Source organism: Torulaspora globosa, chromosome 8, assembly GCF_014133895.1.
Source record: "Torulaspora globosa chromosome 8, complete sequence".
Lineage (NCBI taxonomy): Eukaryota > Fungi > Ascomycota > Saccharomycetes > Saccharomycetales > Saccharomycetaceae > Torulaspora > Torulaspora globosa.
This window is the reverse complement of record NC_050734.1, coordinates 223,530-239,207: the sequence shown is the minus strand read 5'-3', so window position 1 is coordinate 239,207 and position 15,678 is coordinate 223,530. Positions and strand designations below refer to the sequence as shown.

The following is a 15,678-nucleotide window of genomic DNA, read 5'->3' as shown; positions in this document are numbered from 1 at the left end:
CCTTCAATCAACCCGCTGACCGCTCAATTCTTTGGAATTGTTTGTCCTTGTGGAAAATGGCGTCTTTACAATTCATAGCCTACCGATTGAGGAAAAGTTCATGGTTCATCATAGCATTCCCGCTTATCACACTGGCTCTAATTTATCTTTTGTTCATCAGGAGTAGTGGACCGTTGCTAGGTTATGATGGGCTATCTATATCGGACCACAAGTGGGTTCATGAGAAGGAGAACACTTTCTATTTCCCGTACGCAAGCAAGTACAAGATGCCAAAATACTCATACAAGAAAAAATCGAACTGGTTGTCCAATGATCGCGTGGAGGACATCATTCCAGAGGGACACATTGCTCATTATGATCTTAATAAACTGCATAGCACGTCTGAAGCGGCTTTGAACAAAGAGCAGGTGTTGATCCTGACTCCAATGCAAACTTTCCACCAGCAGTACTGGGACAACCTTTTACAGTTGACTTATCCGCGCGAGCTTCTAAATCTGGGGTTTATTGTGCCAAGAACGCAGTCTGGTGACGTGGCCTTGGCTAAGCTAGAAGACGCTGTGAAGAAGGTACAGACAGATAAGAAAAATCAGAGGTTCGCTAAGATCACGATATTAAGACAGGACACCAAGAGTTTCGACAAATTGATGGAAAAGGAGAGACATGCTTTGGAAGTGCAGAAGGAAAGACGTGCGGCAATGGCGTTAGCCAGAAACGAGCTACTGTTTTCTACAATTGGTCCACATACATCATGGGTGTTATGGCTTGATGCCGACATCGTAGAAACACCGCCCACTCTGATTCAGGACATGACTGCTCATAGCAAGCCTGTCCTTGCAGCTAATGTTTACCAGAGATACTTTGATGAAGAGAAGAAGGAAAGTGCTATCAGAGCCTACGACTTCAACAACTGGGCTGAGAGTGACACAGGACTTGAGTTGGCGGCTCAAATGGCTGATGATGAGATTATCGTCGAAGGCTACTCGGAACTTGCCACTTACAGGCCGCTAATGGCCCATTACTACGATGCAAATGGCTCGCCAAGTGCCGAAATGGCCTTAGATGGTGTCGGCGGCGGATGTACCTTAGTTCAAGCTGATGTTCATAGAGATGGCGCCATGTTCCCGAGCTTTCCATTTTATCACTTAATTGAAACAGAGGGTTTTGCTAAAATGGCAAAGAGACTGAATTACGAGGTTTATGGCTTGCCTAATTACTTAGTCTATCATATTGAGGAATGGAATGATTGAGAGGCAACTTTTTGTCTCTGTCACGAATGGTGCAAGAGTATTTGAAAGATCAATACATAATCATTGTAATTAACACAAACGCGAAAACGTAGCAATTTTATGAATATACAACAGCAGTCATCATGGGCTGATGCGGTGATAGTATTCGTCGAAGCCTTGAGCGGTCGCTGTGCTTGCTTCAGCGGGTTCAGGTGAATGCTTTGTATCGCGAACTTTTTCTGTTACCTCAGCTAAATTCAAACCTAGATGATCAGCCATAAACTGACCAATCTCAATATTTTCGTGGTTGCCTTGTAGCTTATCTAGCAGAGTGTCCCAGGTGTCCTTCCTATTAGCGTACGCATAGATATTAACGTCAACTGCAGTGTGGCCATGTGTCGACCAACCTATTTCTGCCCTAACTGAGACCATGTCATTCAACTTGTCTTGAATTCTTCCAGGATCATCGGTTGACACAACCGCATCCACATCGTCCTCCGTGTACTCTTTGATGGCTAGGCCTTTCTCGAATAGCTCATGCTTGATGAACGAGCGCTCGCAACCCTCGCCTTGATCCCTAAAAGCAAGAAGTTTCTTAGTGAGATACTCACCTGAATGTTGTGCTCGGTCTAAAATTCTTGGAAACCAAATATACTCGGGGTATTGGGTTGTGACTTGCCTCCCAACGGCTAGTCCGCCAGTTTCATGGTCTGATGTCGAGATAAGGATAGTGTCAATGTCAGATTTTTCCACGTATTCCTTCACAGCTTTGAAAGCTCTGTCAAAAGCCAACACCTCTCTTGCTTGGGCAGCTGGATCATTCAAGTGACCTGCATGATCGATTCTTGATCCTTCGATCATCAGGAAGAACCCTTTGTCAGAGTCTTGCGAAGCAATTGTCAATGCATTGATGGCGGTCATCGCTTCTTCCGCAAGAGATGGATATTCGTCATCCTTCCTATCGATATCGAATGGAATATCATAATCCGCCAAGAGAGCCAGAAGTGGCAAAGAAACATTGTTACCTCCCTGCAATTGATCAAACTCTTGACGAGATCCAACGTACTGCCAACCGTCCTCCTGTGCCTCTTGGATCAGATTCCTGCCATCTTCACGCGAACCGTGAGAGCCGTACTTCTTGTCGGCATGCGGCGGGTAGAAATGTGTACGACCGCCACCGATCAACAAGTCGACTGTGCGCCCCAGGGGATATTTTCCCAACTGGTGCAGTGCAATAAGGTCTTCCTGGAAGCGGTAATCCGCATGAGCACTGAATGCTGCTGGGGTTGCATCCGTTATTCTCGTGGTAACCACAAGACCGGTCAAATAACCTTCTAGTTTGGCACCTTCCAGTATGGTACCACAAGGATTCTTATCGGGATCTACTCCAATGGCACCATTGTACGACTTCAACGCACATGAAAAGGCGGTCGCACCAGCAGCCGAGTCGGTGATCAGCGAGCTGGAAGATCTGGTGCGGGAAGAACCAATAAAATTCTTGTCCAACGTCAAAGTATCATCAATAGGCAGATTTTCCGTGTACTGTCTGAAAGATCTTGCCAATGATAAGGAAGCTGGGCCCATACCATCGGTCACAAAGAAGATCACATTCTTCTTTTTTGATTCGCTGAAGACAACTGCTGAATTGGAAGTGAGGCATTGCAACAATTGCTTGCGGAATAAGCTTAATAGGCCAGTTAATAAGAGCAGCGTTTGAATCCAAACTTTCACGCTGTTTCTCGGATTGGAGCCTAAGCTCTTGGATGAGGTAGACACTCTCATCTGTGTTTCCGATAACCAGATAACCTAGAGCTAATGGGAGCAACAATCGCTTGCTTGTTCAGTTAGTCTTTTTATTCTTCTTATCTAAGGGCTTTATAGTTCGCGAGCCTCGAGGGTAGTGCATACATGAACATGCATCGGAAAGCCACAGAACAACTCAATGCTGTGAGCTCGCCATAGTCCCCCACAAGAGATCTGTATTACGTTGACACTGCCAGCTTGTATGCGATGGCTGCCCGACTCTGTCTGGGCATCTTCTTGTAGCACTATATAAGTCTTGGAGAATTGCCAGAAAGCGTAAAGGCCGTGTGGCTGTGGAACGAGCACCACTGTTCGGTGGTCGTGGGATTCAGTACCGCCAGTCAGCGGTACTGAGGCGGCCTGTTTGACTTATTTCTCTGCAATCTTATCAGAAGCCATTCTGCGGCTTCACGCACGCCCTCTCCTGTCAATGCACTTAATGGAAGTACCCTGCTGTCTCTGGCACCCAAATGCTCTGCAATCTTGTTGAATATCTGTTTTATATCTTGCACTTCCATCGCATCCGGTCTATCCTGCTTGTTAGCCAGCATCAGAACTGGCACGCCCTCGACGTCTTCGTCCATCATAACGGTCGCCAGTACGTCGTTGCATTCCCCTATACGCGATCTGTCGGTACTATCAACGACGAATATGATACCATGGCATTGCGGGTAGTACTCTGGCCACATCGCTCGCAGATTCTGCTGTCCACCGACATCCCAAAACTTCAAAATACAGTTCTTATCCATCGGCACCTGCGCAACATTCTGTCCTACTGTCGGGGTTATCTTGCTGAGTTCCTTGGAATGTAACGAATAGCTCTTCTTCAATGTCTCTAGAAAGGTTGTCTTGCCGGCATTATCGAGACCCAAAATCAGGATCGAATATTGCTCCTTGCGGTTCCAGTTGTTGTATAGGCCTTTAGCCAGGTGGAACATGCTTGAGAGAGCTAAGCAGATAACTGCTTGTCGTGGTTTGGTCGCTAGGATCCCGAAGCCTTAGACATACATTCTACTAAGCCAAACCTTCGAATTTTCATTATAGCGATGTACCATAAACAACTACAAAAAGGGACTTGACTAAGCGTTAATTAGAGGGCATTGTGACTCAGATGCCTCATTGCCCGAGCTCTCTATAGCTCTAGCTCTAGTTCTGCGTCTTAACGAGCTCCTCGTTGCTCTGGCGCTCGCCAGCGTCCTTCAATCTTTGCGATCTCGTCTGATAAAGCTTAGATATTCGCTGCTCTGTCTCTTGCTCTTTGAGAAGCTTTGTTCGCAGCTCATCGCACCTCTGTTCTATGACGTCTTCTTCCACATCCCTATCTTCAAGCTCATCTCTGAGCTCGCAAACTGCGACTTCGATCTGTCTCCTGCTAAGATGTTTCATCATGCTCTCTTGACTCGGCAATCTGGCCTTTTGGATGCTCCCACTCGGCTGGCCATTGGGTTTATCTATCTTATCCGCCTTGCGTCTCGCCGTGTAGTTCTTCAACTGTGTTCGCTTGCTCTCATCATTATGAGCCAGCGATCTCTGTATATGGCCTGAGGTGGAAGACCCCTTGGCGCTCTTGAGACCGATCCCGTTGTAAGACATGGGCGATATGACCTGTGTAGCTTGCTAAAGAGTTGAAGAATTGATCTCACTATACAAATTTTACAGTCCATGGGTTCGCGCGAGCTTATGAATCAGCACTCGAACTCTAAGATGACAAAAGCCTCGTCGCCCAGCAGCATCTCGTCGATCTCATCGTCTCCGCCAGCGGCAGTGGCCCCAATGCGGGCATTCCTATCCTCGTTGGGCACCATCTTCCCGCCAATCCAGCTTAAGTTCCGTAGAAAAGTCGACACTCCGTTCAGGTCATCCCTTCGTATGTACAGCCGCATGCGTTGCATGTCCATGGTACTTGCCAGCTCGAGCAGGGCAAGCAGCCACTCCCTCTCATTCGTCTGCCGTCGCGAGCCTAGGTCTGTCTCCGGCAAGATCACATGGATGTATACGTCGTCAGACTTGCACCATATAACGTCTTTGAAGTGCAACGGCAGATATGCCAACGTGTAACGAAACCCCAGCTTCCTCCAAGAGGCCGTTTCGACGGCTGCAGGCGCCTTTTTCGAGTTCACGATCTGGTCTAGGCGTGCACCCATGCGCTTGACCACGTATTTCTGGAACCTTTTCAAGTTCCGTTTCTCTCTCCTTTCGTCAGAGCCTGCTGCCGGAAGGAGAAATTGGCCTTCGGTCAACATAATCATATCCCAATAGAGCTCCACCTCGTCCTCGCAACTGGTCCCTGCCGGCTTTGCGATGTCACGCACGCCAATCCTTAAAACCATCTTCATCCAAAGAATACGTGTACAACTGCGCACTGGTACTTGCAGCCTGTGTTTTTTTGCTTTTCAGCAGACATGTAATAGGGAAAGTGAATGCTACTGCTGCATTATCTGGTCTTGATATTCTCTCTTGCACCTCTTCTGTGGACAGCAACCGTATAACGTTCGCCTGTTTTCTCAGCAAAGTCTCATGAACCATAATTTCCTCTAGCTCTCCCAATATATAGTATCCCAGCAATCCCTGAATGCTTCTGATAGTCGTTTGATGGCTCTGAGATGTGTCTGTTCTTGAAGAAACTTCTTATAGTGAAGCGGCCTACCCTGACCGTGACAGACGACAACATAAGAGCCTTTATAAGAAGCTAACACATCTTGATGAAGACTAACCTTCTCCGACGGCGCTTATAGTCGCTGGACTCGCACTGGGTGGCTGCCTGAGAGATACGCAGCCCATTGAGTGAGCTGCTAGACGCTAGCGACGTCGCTCAGAAGTCGGGATGATCGATGACGCGACAAACCGACTGTGAGTCGTCGCCAAACTGGCTTTCGAGCGCCCTTAGATGGTGCAATTCCTATGTGTTGGTGCTGGGTGGTACTGATCGGCGTTTCTAAGGACTCTTGGGCCGTTTGAGGAAGCTTCGTTGTCGGCGGCTAAATTTGTGGTGGGCAAGACAGGTTTTGGTTCAGCATTACGTGTAGAGAAGCGGTGGCTAACGAACGCCGCCGTTGCAGAGTTTCGGGTTTCAGGGACAGCAGGTGGTATCTGTTAAGAGCTCCGCAGTGTGTTAAAAAGACTCTGGCGCGTGATGTCGGTGACTTGCGGGCCCATCACAGAGCCTTTGGTTTGCAAGAATTGGGCTTTAGCCCCAACTACCACCTCCAAGTGGACGGTTACGCTACATGTGTGGCTAAGTTAGTTCGACGTTCACGAGAGCCCAGTTTTCATCGTTGCAGTGCAAACTATGCAGTCAATGGCTTGAAATGGCCTTCGAATGGCTTCAGCAAGGCCATTTCGATCGGCTTGCTGATGATTTCAGCGTCGACCTCCCAATTCTCGACAAATTTTTCAAAGTACGCCTCACAGTTAATAGCCGAGTCTTGATGCGAGCTCTGAACCCTAATGAAAACTAGAAAGTTACGTTAACAAGCCAACAAGGATCCAAGGAAGCAACGAGCTCAAGATGGCGATCTTTGTGAGTAAAAGGTTGCTGAGATTTGGCCTCTTGGCGGGGGTTTGCGTGGCTTTGGTCTTGTTTCTGACTTCGTCCAGCCAAACGGACCAGAGTTCGCTAAGTGATCTAATCCCAAGTATGCCTAAATGGAGTTCTCCTAGTTTGTTTGGCGGGAGCCAGAGCGACTCCCCACTGACTGCTGAGGAGAAAGATGCGGAGAAATTGAGGGAAGAGACTGAGAAGGCCCTTTTGGAGAACCATGCTGATCCGAATGCCGTTCCACTTGACGAGCAGACAATGGACCAGGGTGCTAAAGCCTTGAAAGACGCAGCCGAGAACCTGGGGGAAGCTGGGAAGGCTGAAGCTTTGAAAGACCCTGCCGCAGACTCAAAAAAACCGGAGGCAATCGCTAATCCCAACAATGATCCGGCTAGGGACATGGAGACCGATCCTGCGGCTAAATCAAAGGCTTTGGGTTCGACCTGGGAATTCATGGCGCCATCTTACGCCAAGAAAGGTCAGAGGCCAAAGGCGTGTTTCGTCTCATTGGTTAGAAACAGCGAGCTAAGCGAAATATTGCCTTCGATCAAGGATGTCGAGAGAAGATTTAATAGCAAGTATCATTATCCATGGGTTTTCCTCAACGATGAGCCTTTCACAGATCATTTCAAGCTAAAAGTCACCGAAGCCGTTAGTGGTGAAATCGAATTCGGCTTAGTCCCAAAAGAGCACTGGTCGTACCCAAATTTTGTTGACCAGGAGAAGGCTGCCGAAGAGAGAAAGAAAATGGAGGAGGAAGGAGTCATCTACGGTGGTATGGAGTCTTACAGGCATATGTGCCGTTTCCAGTCAGGATTTTTCTGGAGACAAAAGGCGCTGGACAAGTTCGACTGGTACTGGCGTGTGGAGCCAAGCACCAAGCTGTATTGCGACATTAACTACGACGTTTTCCAGTGGATGCAGGACAACGAAAAGGTCTACGGTTTCACCATTACGATCCACGAGTATGAGAGAACTATTAGAACCCTATGGTCAACTGTCAAGAAGTTCCTGAACAAGTACCCTAGCGTTATCAGTAAGGATAACCTAATGAAGTTCATTTCGGGCGACCGTGGTAAAACCTACAACCTGTGCCATTTCTGGTCCAACTTTGAGATCGCCAACTTGAATTTCTGGAGATCGCCGGCCTACAGGGAATATTTCAATTATTTGGACCAGACAGGCGGTTTCTTCTATGAGCGTTGGGGCGACGCTCCAGTGCATTCTATCGCCGCGTCTCTATTCTTGCCTAGAGATAAGCTGCATTATTTCTCAGACATCGGCTATCACCACATTCCATATGATAACTGTCCCTTAGATGACACTGTCTTCACGGAAAACAAATGTGACTGCGATCGTAACAACGACTTTACGTTCCAGAGCTACTCCTGTGGTGTTGAATATTATGATGCACAAGGTATGAAGAAGCCCCAAGGTTGGGAAAAGTACCGTCAATAGTCCAAGCTATCGTCTTTTATATGTATTTCTTAGCTCGAGCAAGCTGATCATTTTCTTAGAGATCTAAATTTTTCACTCTGTCTCTGGCCGAGAAGAGGTCGATATGAGTAGCTAATGAGTATGACGAAGTATTTGGAGACTAGGAAACTGCAAGCTAGAGCTTGATTTTGCCATGGTTGAGACCTACAAGAAACCCCAGAGATATGTTCCAGGGCCCAATGACCCTGCGTTACCGCCGCAGCTCTCGGAGTTCCAGAACAAGACGACCGATGAGGTGCTTGAAGAGTTAAACAGAATGCCATTCTTCATGACAAAGCTCGATAATACCGATGGTGAAGGTGGAGAGAACAAGGAATTGGAAGCACTCAAGGCATTGGCGTATGAAGGCGAACCACATGAGATAGCAGAGAATTTCAAAAACCAAGGTAATGAGCTTTTCAAATGCAAAAGATTTAAAGATGCTCGAGAACTGTATACCAAGGGAATTGAAGTGGATTGCAATGATGCCAGGATAAACGACTCTTTGTATGCCAACAGGGCTGCTTGCGAATTAGAGGTCAAAAATTATAGAAAGTGCTTGACAGACTGTAAAGCTGCCCTGCAGTTCAATCCAAAGAATTTGAAATGCTATTATCGCATGGGGAAAGCTTTTCTGGCGATCAATAAGCTAGAAGAATCGAGAGAGTCGGTCGAGTTTGGTCTGCAAATAGATTCGAGTAATAAGTCATTGAAGAATTTGCTAGATGTTATTGCGCAAAAGCAGGAGGAAGTAGAGCTGAGAAAAGTCAAAAACTTGCAAGAACAGAGAGCTCGCGAGGGTATGCAGGTTATCCTAGACAATGCTATGAAGTTGAGGAAGATTATAAACGTGAAGACTCATGCTCCGCCGGATATAATACGAGACTGCAAGATTGCACTCGAGGACCCATTTGATTATGAATCGCAACTGATTTATCCTGCCCTTATCTTGTATCCAACGACAGACCAGTTTGATTTCGTAGCAGAGGTGGGCGAATTGACTTCCGTGCAGGAGCTGCTCTCAATAATAATGGATAGACCTGAGGAGTGGTTTAAGGCTCCCGGTCACGAAAACTTCTCAGCTAAGAAACTTGTCGTTTACATGGAAACTAACAGCGGCGGTCTTGTCAAGATTGGTAAAAAAATAACCTTCCATGATGTTCTTAAAATGGAGAAGCCAAAGATACCACTATTCGACAACGCTTTGAAGGTCTATTTTGTGCCCAAGACTGAAAGTGAGGAGTGGGTCCAAAAATGGGATAAATCAAGGGCGATAGAGAAGCGGCTTATCAGCAGTGATCAGTCATAAACCGTTAGTAGCAGCTTATTTAAGTAATAGCAGAGAAGTTCTGCGCCTGTCATATTCTTTTAGCCGAATGTTGCAGCGGTTTTAGTTTATTGGTCCGCATGTCAGGGAAAATTTGGTCAATATGCAGCGGAGGGAGAGGGCCAAAGATCTCCCTTGGATCCCAATTTTGTTGCCTGTATAACTGCTGCTGCAGAAATGGAGACTTTGCCCAAGAGGCCAATGTAAAATCAGCATCATCGTCTGAGTCAGATTGAATCTCAGGGAGAGTGTGATTGTCCGCAGTTGGATCGCGGCTTTCAGCTTCTTCTCCTATTACGGTCCTATGGTCGGTGATGCTCAGATCGTATAACACAGTGTTGGTTTGAGTTGGGGTAACGTTGCTGTTCCTACGCACAGCAGTTGACAAGCTGAGCGGCGTCTCTTTCATTTCATTCCATAATCTCGTTCGCCGCTTAAAATCTTCGTCCAACTGTGATTTTCTCTTCTGCTGGTCAATTCTTCTTCGGTTTTGGTTCTGTTGCGTTCGCATAACTTCAGACAGCCTCTTATTTAGTTTCTCTTTAAGGTCATGATTTTCCGACTCTGCTGGTGGAATTAATTGAAACTTTGTCAATCTATCTTGGTTTTTGGGCTTATTCTTCGGAGATCGAATATGAGACTCCTGTGTTTTGCCGTTCAGCTGAGGATCTGCGCTCGTCTTCTGCCCAGATCTGTCAATTGCTCGAAGTTTAATGGCTGGGCTTCTTAAAGTTGATGATCCAGAAAAAGCAGGTTTTGCAGGTGATTCTCGTGCTGCATTAGCTTGCTCCACGCTATGCTTCAACGGTGCAGCCTTCCTCTCAGTGATATCAGCTTTTTGTAATGCTCTGGATGCGCTCTTGCTCTTTTGGTATCCTCGATTATTTTCAGCCTGTGAAGCATGATATTTAGAAATCCTTCCGTTTTTGGAACGCGGGGAAACTCTTGGGTCGCCGTTCTTGCCAGCTCGCGTGGTATCCGCCTGTCTAGTTCTTGCTAGAGTAGTTTTATCCTTGCCAGAGCGCGACCCCCAATCGGACCGCTTATCCTTGGCGAAGAAGATGCTTTTTAACGTGTCCTGATATGTCGTTTCAGTAGCCCCGCTGCTTCTGAGCACTGGGGACCTCCTTCTAATCGGAGAACCAGTGACATCTATCGATGAAGAAGCAGAAATTCTTCGACCAGCGAATTTAGAAGTAACTTTATTCTCAAAGGATTTTGTAGGCAAGGAAGACAGTCTATCAAAGACGCTAGAAGTGGCTTGTGAAATCCTCGTGGAGGTTGAGCTGTAAGTGGGGCTTTGAGTGGTCCTTGCGGAGATCTTCTTGTTAGCCAACACCGGCTTTGGATGCGTCGATGAAGGTTTTTTCTCAACGGGAGCTCGAGTTACAGTGGGGTCCTTAGGACTACCCGAGCTTGGGAGCACGTTCGACACCTTGGGCGCTGCCGGCACGGCCTGCTGAACAACGAGGGGGTCACGGCTCGGCAAAGGCACAAACATGTTCGATCTCCTTTGCGATCTGTCTCGAACGATCTGTTCCACGCTCTTCGAGGTGGCATTCGAGTCTGACGCGGTCGACGTCCTCACCTCTTCCGTCAGACCCCACTTGTCGGTCGCCCTGGAGTTCTCGGTCCTGGAAGAGGGAGCCGATGTCTGATCAGCCAAGCCTCCCCTCAGCGATTTTTCGTTTCTAAAGGGCGACCATGGTGAGACTTTGCCGCTGGCAGCCTTCAAAACGGCCGGATCCTGGTCCCTGGCCACCTCTTCCGTGTAGTTATCGTCCGCCAGAGACTTAGGAGTCGCGCTGGGCGCTTCCCGCACAACTCGCAACGGCGTGCCGCTAGCAGGAACGTCTTCAGCCTCTTCGATGTTGGGATCAAACTCCACGTTGTTCAGCGTCTTTTCGGGACTCACCATAGCGCTTTTCTCCTCCTCCTGCCTCGGCAGTTTCGTCGTTTCCGCTCTCGCAACAAGAACCTCGCCATTCAACCACTCATTAGCCTCCTGGAGGACTGCATCGATCCGCTTCTGGCCTTCCTCGGTCACATTGTTGAATACGTTCAGCGTCTCTATGATCGATCTCGAGCTCCCGGGCAATCGCTGCGTCTTCCTCCTCGCCGCCTGTATTGCCCAATCCATCAGACACAATACCAGTCACAATTGGCGCCCTCGAGTCCAGATTGACACCTACCTCTATCCCTTCCACGTTAAACAGCTGCCACCAGCACGCGTATACCCATAGTCCTTCTATACACTGTAATCACGGATCACGTGACCTCCCTATATACTATAAAACCAACTCTACAAACCGCTGGCGTCGCCGGACCCGCCGGTGCTCCCGCTGTGCTGGGCCGAGTTCACCAGGTCCAGGTCGATCGTCGGCTGCGGCACGTCTCCCGTCTCTGCGCAATGCGCGAACACCTTGCCCGTGGTGTCCATGTGATGGTGCTGCGCGAACTCGACGAGGCTGCCGAAGCGGCCGCTCGAGTTGCGTTTGATCTGTTCGTTCGTGTCCAGAATGGTGTTCCGCGGCGACTGGTAGACGTAGTTCTTGCCCTGCTCCGGCGGCAGCGGCGACAGGCTCGCCGCGTCCGCCTTGTTCTCCTTCTCCTCGACGACCAGCTTCTGCGGCGTGACGCATCTACTATAGCTTCTTAGTCGTTCTTTGACTCTTCTCGTCACCGACGGCTCGGGCGCCTGCTCGCCGCCAAGAAAATTACGATGGCTCGGCTGCTCAAAGAGGGGTCCGCCGGCCCCGGCTTCGCCGGTCCTGGATCTGAAGTTCTCGCTGTTCGGGAAGCTGAACCTCCTCATTCGCGTATACTCGTCTCTGGGTTCCATGGCTCAGAGACCTCCCACGGCCTGTGACAGCGGCGACGACACATGGCTGCTCAATATATATATGCCTAACTTGGGTGCCTGATTGCGGACATTGGCGGGGCAGGACGTAGCACTTTATTGGAAATAAGGTTTACATCATACCTTTTGCAGAACGATCGTGTGCCACGGGGCTGCCGCACGCCGCACGTCTCCGCGCAGTCGGCGAGAATCAGACACAATAGCCATGCATCTCTTTGCCCGTCATGCGGGCCCCGCGCTATCTAGCACAAAGTATAAAACCGTATTAGGATATAAAAGAAACTGCGATAAGACATAACAAGAAACGATTTAGTTTTAAATCCGCAACGCTGCTCAGAAGCGAGTGTTATCCGGCAGATCGTCGAATAGGAATTGAGTGTCCGGGAGGTTTGCTGTATTTGTAGCGTCGTAGCAGTCTGTGTAGACGAGGGGCTCCTCCTCGTCTATCCTGAGGCTGGCCAGGTCGCCGAGCAGCCAGGAGAACGAGTTTCTGCTGTTTGGCGGCGGCGACCACGGTGAAAAGCTCTTGGCGGACGGGTGCAGGTAGGCGAGCTGCTGGTGCAACAGCGGCGACGCCGCTGTTGCCGTGTACGAGGACGAGGCGGACGACAGCGACGGTCCGAGCGAGGCGGCCGAAAACGACGTCATCGAAGAGCCCGAGTTGCGGCGGGTAAGCCGTTCCGGGGCCAGCAGCTCCGCGAAATCCGCCGGGAGGTAGAACTGCTCGTCGTGTGGAAACACCCCGTCCTCCTCGGCCTCTTGCTCGTCCTCCTCGTCGATGCTGGCGCCCGGCAGAACGTGCGCGTTGGCGCACCGCGATCCGAACTTGCAGTTGCCCCTGCGGAAGTACTCGCAGGGCGTCTGGTCTGCCGCGGACGCGTCGAGCGAGTGCGAGAACGGGCACGAGTCCCCCGCCTGGCAGGTGCCCTGTCGAAAGAACTTGCAGGGCACGTGAGCGTACGCCTTCTGACCGGCGTGGTTCTTGGTGATCAGCTGGTGCTCGAAGATCGCCTTCTGCTGTTGCGGACTGAACATCGGTCTCGCCGTCACCGGGGCCACTTCCGTGGTTATGGGCTCCGACGACTTTTTACTCTTGAACCGGCGTCTGTGACGCCCGTGATAGTGGCCTGTGCTGTTACAATGAGATCCAGCTGGATCCTTCTGTCTCGGAGATCCCATCGAGCGTCTTTATCCGTGTGTGTGTATGTCTACATAGCAAGAGAGAGGAGACAGTTGTCAGCTGCAGATCTGGCAGCCGGATCATGGGTAGTTTAAATGGTCTCTCTTAATCGAGCGGCCGGAGATGATGGGTGATTACTGATAGCGAGGCGCATAACAGGCAGAAAAGAAACACGGACCCAATCCCCTTGAAAGACAGCGAGAGTCCCGCTCTTTTATCTGGTGCTCGCGAAGCGGATAAGAGATGGGTCCGTCTGCGGTGATGCTCGATGTGGGTGTGCGGGTGTCGGGCTGCGCTTTGCTGGGTTCGCTTGTTTGTTTGTTTGGGTTCAGGCAAGGCGTTGGAGTTCGTTCGGACGCAGGTTTGTCTATTGTTTCAGGATTGCAAGAAATAGCTGGTGTTTAGTGGCGGGTTGTGCTGCATTTGAGTTGGTTGTGACCAGTTTGTTTCTTGCAAGCCGCAGATACAGTTGAAATGTGTCTCTTCTGGCGGCTGTCTTGTTTCCAGACCAGCGTATATAATAGCTAGTGTGTTTCGTTCTTTCGGGTCTTTGTAACGATGGTTGTGAAGTAGTGTCGAAAAACTGCATGTCTTTAGCGAGGTAAAGGGATTGGGATCGGGAAGGAATTAGTTCCACTGTCATTCATTCATTCATTGATTTATTCATTCATTCATTCACTCAGTCACTCATTTTGTTCCGACTCTAGGAAAGATCGATTTCCCTAATTCCCTTCTTTGCAGTTTGATGAGGTTCGAGATAGGCAGATCGTTCAAGAGATCAAGGGAACCTCAAGCTGTCGATACAAGGCCTTTAAAAAAATGTTCTCCCACGCCTTCGGAGTACCATCCGGATGAGGATTTTAGGCAGATGGGTTTGCAAGAGCCTCTGACACCGACAGTGTCGCCTTCCAAAGTGGATTTCGAGTCTGCCGATAAGCTATCAATTCCCTCGCCGCTGTCTCGAGATTTTGCACATCTGTCGCTGCTCAGACAGGCTTCGCCGACGCCCTGGCGGCGGGACCGCCGCAGGGCGCACCAGATCTTCGAGATCCCGGAAATCTTGGAGAAGATCCTCAGACATGTTGCCATGGCGGAAGAGGCCCCAGCAGAGAATACGTGTGCCAGACGCAGACCGCTGTCGTACAGACATGCGGCGCTGATCTATGGGGACGAGAAAAGGGCGGCGGAGGTTTGGAAGCAGTCGCTCAGAGAGGCTGCCGGTCGAGGGACGCGCGAATCGCGCGTCCCGGGCCCGCTCTTCAGCTGCTTGTTGGTCAACAAGCTGTGGCACTCGATAGCGCTGCCCTGTCTGCTGGAGAGGGTTCATTTCAGGGACTCGGATCGGTTTTCGGCTTTCATGGTGAACCGCGAAAGGATGCTCGCGACTGACGGAGAGATGGCTCGTCCGTGTGTTTTCACGCTGGAAAAGCTGCATAGGCTGTCGCAGAGCGAGTTCGATCGTCTCTCGGCGTTGGTCGCGGTGGACCGTTTGAAATGGCTCGAGTTGTACATCTGTCCCAAGGTGCTGCCGCCGCTGAGCTGGATCCCCAATTTCAAAAGGCTCGAGAAGCTTATTTTGCCGGGCAACAAAGTTATAAATGATAAATTCTTGTTCGAACTGTCTCATTATGTACCCGACTTGAAAAAGCTGGATCTGAGGGCGTGCGATAATGTGACGGATTCCGGGATCGTCGCCATCGCTTTGAGATGTACCAAGCTAGAGCTCTGCAACTTGGGGCGACACCGCAACGGCGGGAGAATCACTAGTATTTCGGTGGTGGCATTGGCAAAACACACGCAGATTGAAACTTTGGGGATAGCGGGCTGTAATGTCACCGATGCAGGCATCTGGGAGTTGGCTCAACTACGAGGTCCACATATGACGAGATTGTCCTTGAACAATTGTTCTCTATTGTCCAACCATTCGATCCCTTTGCTTCTGGCGTTTAATCATTTCCCCAACCTAGCGGTCCTCGAAGTGAGAAACATCGATGGCATCACTGACGTGAGGAACCTGGTGCATTTCAAGCTCTGGAAAAAGTCGCAAAGAATACCTATACTGATAGAAGGTTGCGAGCGCATAACGAAGCTGATGCTGGACGAGGAGGCCCGTCTCCGTCGTGCAAATTCTCAAGTCGCCCTAAAGGATATGACATACTGGGTCAATAGCTAGCATCCTTGGCCATAATGAAATTTGATTTGTAATTATACAGTAATGACTTATAGACTACATAGCTAATTTGACTTTCCTAGTAAGTCCGCTCTTGA

General features: G+C 49.5%; 11 protein-coding genes across 11 annotated transcripts; 4 read left to right on the top strand and 7 right to left on the bottom strand.

Moving 5' to 3' along the window:
- Positions 1 to 56: 56 nt before the first annotated feature.
- On the top strand, positions 57 to 1,247 carry MNN9 (mannosyltransferase complex subunit MNN9; the record flags this gene model as incomplete). The annotated part of the gene is made up of 1 exon (XM_037285544.1): positions 57 to 1,247. One exon carries the CDS (start codon positions 57 to 59, stop codon positions 1,245 to 1,247), a length of 1,191 nt encoding a protein of 396 aa, XP_037141440.1.
- A 120-nt stretch (positions 1,248 to 1,367) lies between these two features.
- On the bottom strand, positions 1,368 to 3,008 carry PHO8 (alkaline phosphatase PHO8; the record flags this gene model as incomplete). The annotated part of the gene is made up of 1 exon (XM_037285543.1): positions 1,368 to 3,008. One exon carries the CDS (start codon positions 3,006 to 3,008, stop codon positions 1,368 to 1,370), a length of 1,641 nt encoding a protein of 546 aa, XP_037141439.1.
- A 362-nt stretch (positions 3,009 to 3,370) lies between these two features.
- ARL3 (Arf family GTPase ARL3) lies at positions 3,371 to 3,967 on the bottom strand (the record flags this gene model as incomplete). The annotated part of the gene is made up of 1 exon (XM_037285542.1): positions 3,371 to 3,967. The coding sequence occupies one exon, from the start codon at positions 3,965 to 3,967 to the stop codon at positions 3,371 to 3,373; it is 597 nt and encodes a 198-aa protein (XP_037141438.1).
- Positions 3,968 to 4,175: 208 nt separating this feature from the next.
- Positions 4,176 to 4,622, bottom strand: CWC21 (U2-type spliceosomal complex subunit CWC21; the record flags this gene model as incomplete). Its single annotated transcript, XM_037285541.1, has 1 exon — positions 4,176 to 4,622. The coding sequence occupies one exon, from the start codon at positions 4,620 to 4,622 to the stop codon at positions 4,176 to 4,178; it is 447 nt and encodes a 148-aa protein (XP_037141437.1).
- Positions 4,623 to 4,714: 92 nt separating this feature from the next.
- On the bottom strand, positions 4,715 to 5,555 carry OAZ1 (Oaz1p; the record flags this gene model as incomplete). Its single annotated transcript, XM_037285540.1, is given in 2 exon segments — positions 4,715 to 5,335; positions 5,337 to 5,555. Coding segments are annotated over 2 exon segments (840 nt in total).
- A 982-nt stretch (positions 5,556 to 6,537) lies between these two features.
- HG536_0H01360 (glycosyltransferase family 15 protein) lies at positions 6,538 to 8,025 on the top strand (the record flags this gene model as incomplete). The annotated part of the gene is made up of 1 exon (XM_037285539.1): positions 6,538 to 8,025. One exon carries the CDS (start codon positions 6,538 to 6,540, stop codon positions 8,023 to 8,025), a length of 1,488 nt encoding a protein of 495 aa, XP_037141435.1.
- A 172-nt stretch (positions 8,026 to 8,197) lies between these two features.
- CNS1 (HSP70/90 family co-chaperone CNS1) lies at positions 8,198 to 9,352 on the top strand (the record flags this gene model as incomplete). The annotated part of the gene is made up of 1 exon (XM_037285538.1): positions 8,198 to 9,352. The coding sequence occupies one exon, from the start codon at positions 8,198 to 8,200 to the stop codon at positions 9,350 to 9,352; it is 1,155 nt and encodes a 384-aa protein (XP_037141434.1).
- Positions 9,353 to 9,401: 49 nt separating this feature from the next.
- On the bottom strand, positions 9,402 to 11,510 carry SLI15 (Sli15p; the record flags this gene model as incomplete). The annotated part of the gene is made up of 1 exon (XM_037285537.1): positions 9,402 to 11,510. One exon carries the CDS (start codon positions 11,508 to 11,510, stop codon positions 9,402 to 9,404), a length of 2,109 nt encoding a protein of 702 aa, XP_037141433.1.
- Positions 11,511 to 11,672: 162 nt separating this feature from the next.
- On the bottom strand, positions 11,673 to 12,212 carry ICS2 (Ics2p; the record flags this gene model as incomplete). The annotated part of the gene is made up of 1 exon (XM_037285536.1): positions 11,673 to 12,212. The coding sequence occupies one exon, from the start codon at positions 12,210 to 12,212 to the stop codon at positions 11,673 to 11,675; it is 540 nt and encodes a 179-aa protein (XP_037141432.1).
- Positions 12,213 to 12,563: 351 nt separating this feature from the next.
- On the bottom strand, positions 12,564 to 13,409 carry LEE1 (Lee1p; the record flags this gene model as incomplete). Its single annotated transcript, XM_037285535.1, has 1 exon — positions 12,564 to 13,409. One exon carries the CDS (start codon positions 13,407 to 13,409, stop codon positions 12,564 to 12,566), a length of 846 nt encoding a protein of 281 aa, XP_037141431.1.
- Positions 13,410 to 14,155: 746 nt separating this feature from the next.
- Positions 14,156 to 15,583, top strand: AMN1 (Amn1p; the record flags this gene model as incomplete). The annotated part of the gene is made up of 1 exon (XM_037285534.1): positions 14,156 to 15,583. The coding sequence occupies one exon, from the start codon at positions 14,156 to 14,158 to the stop codon at positions 15,581 to 15,583; it is 1,428 nt and encodes a 475-aa protein (XP_037141430.1).
- Positions 15,584 to 15,678: the final 95 nt, after the last annotated feature.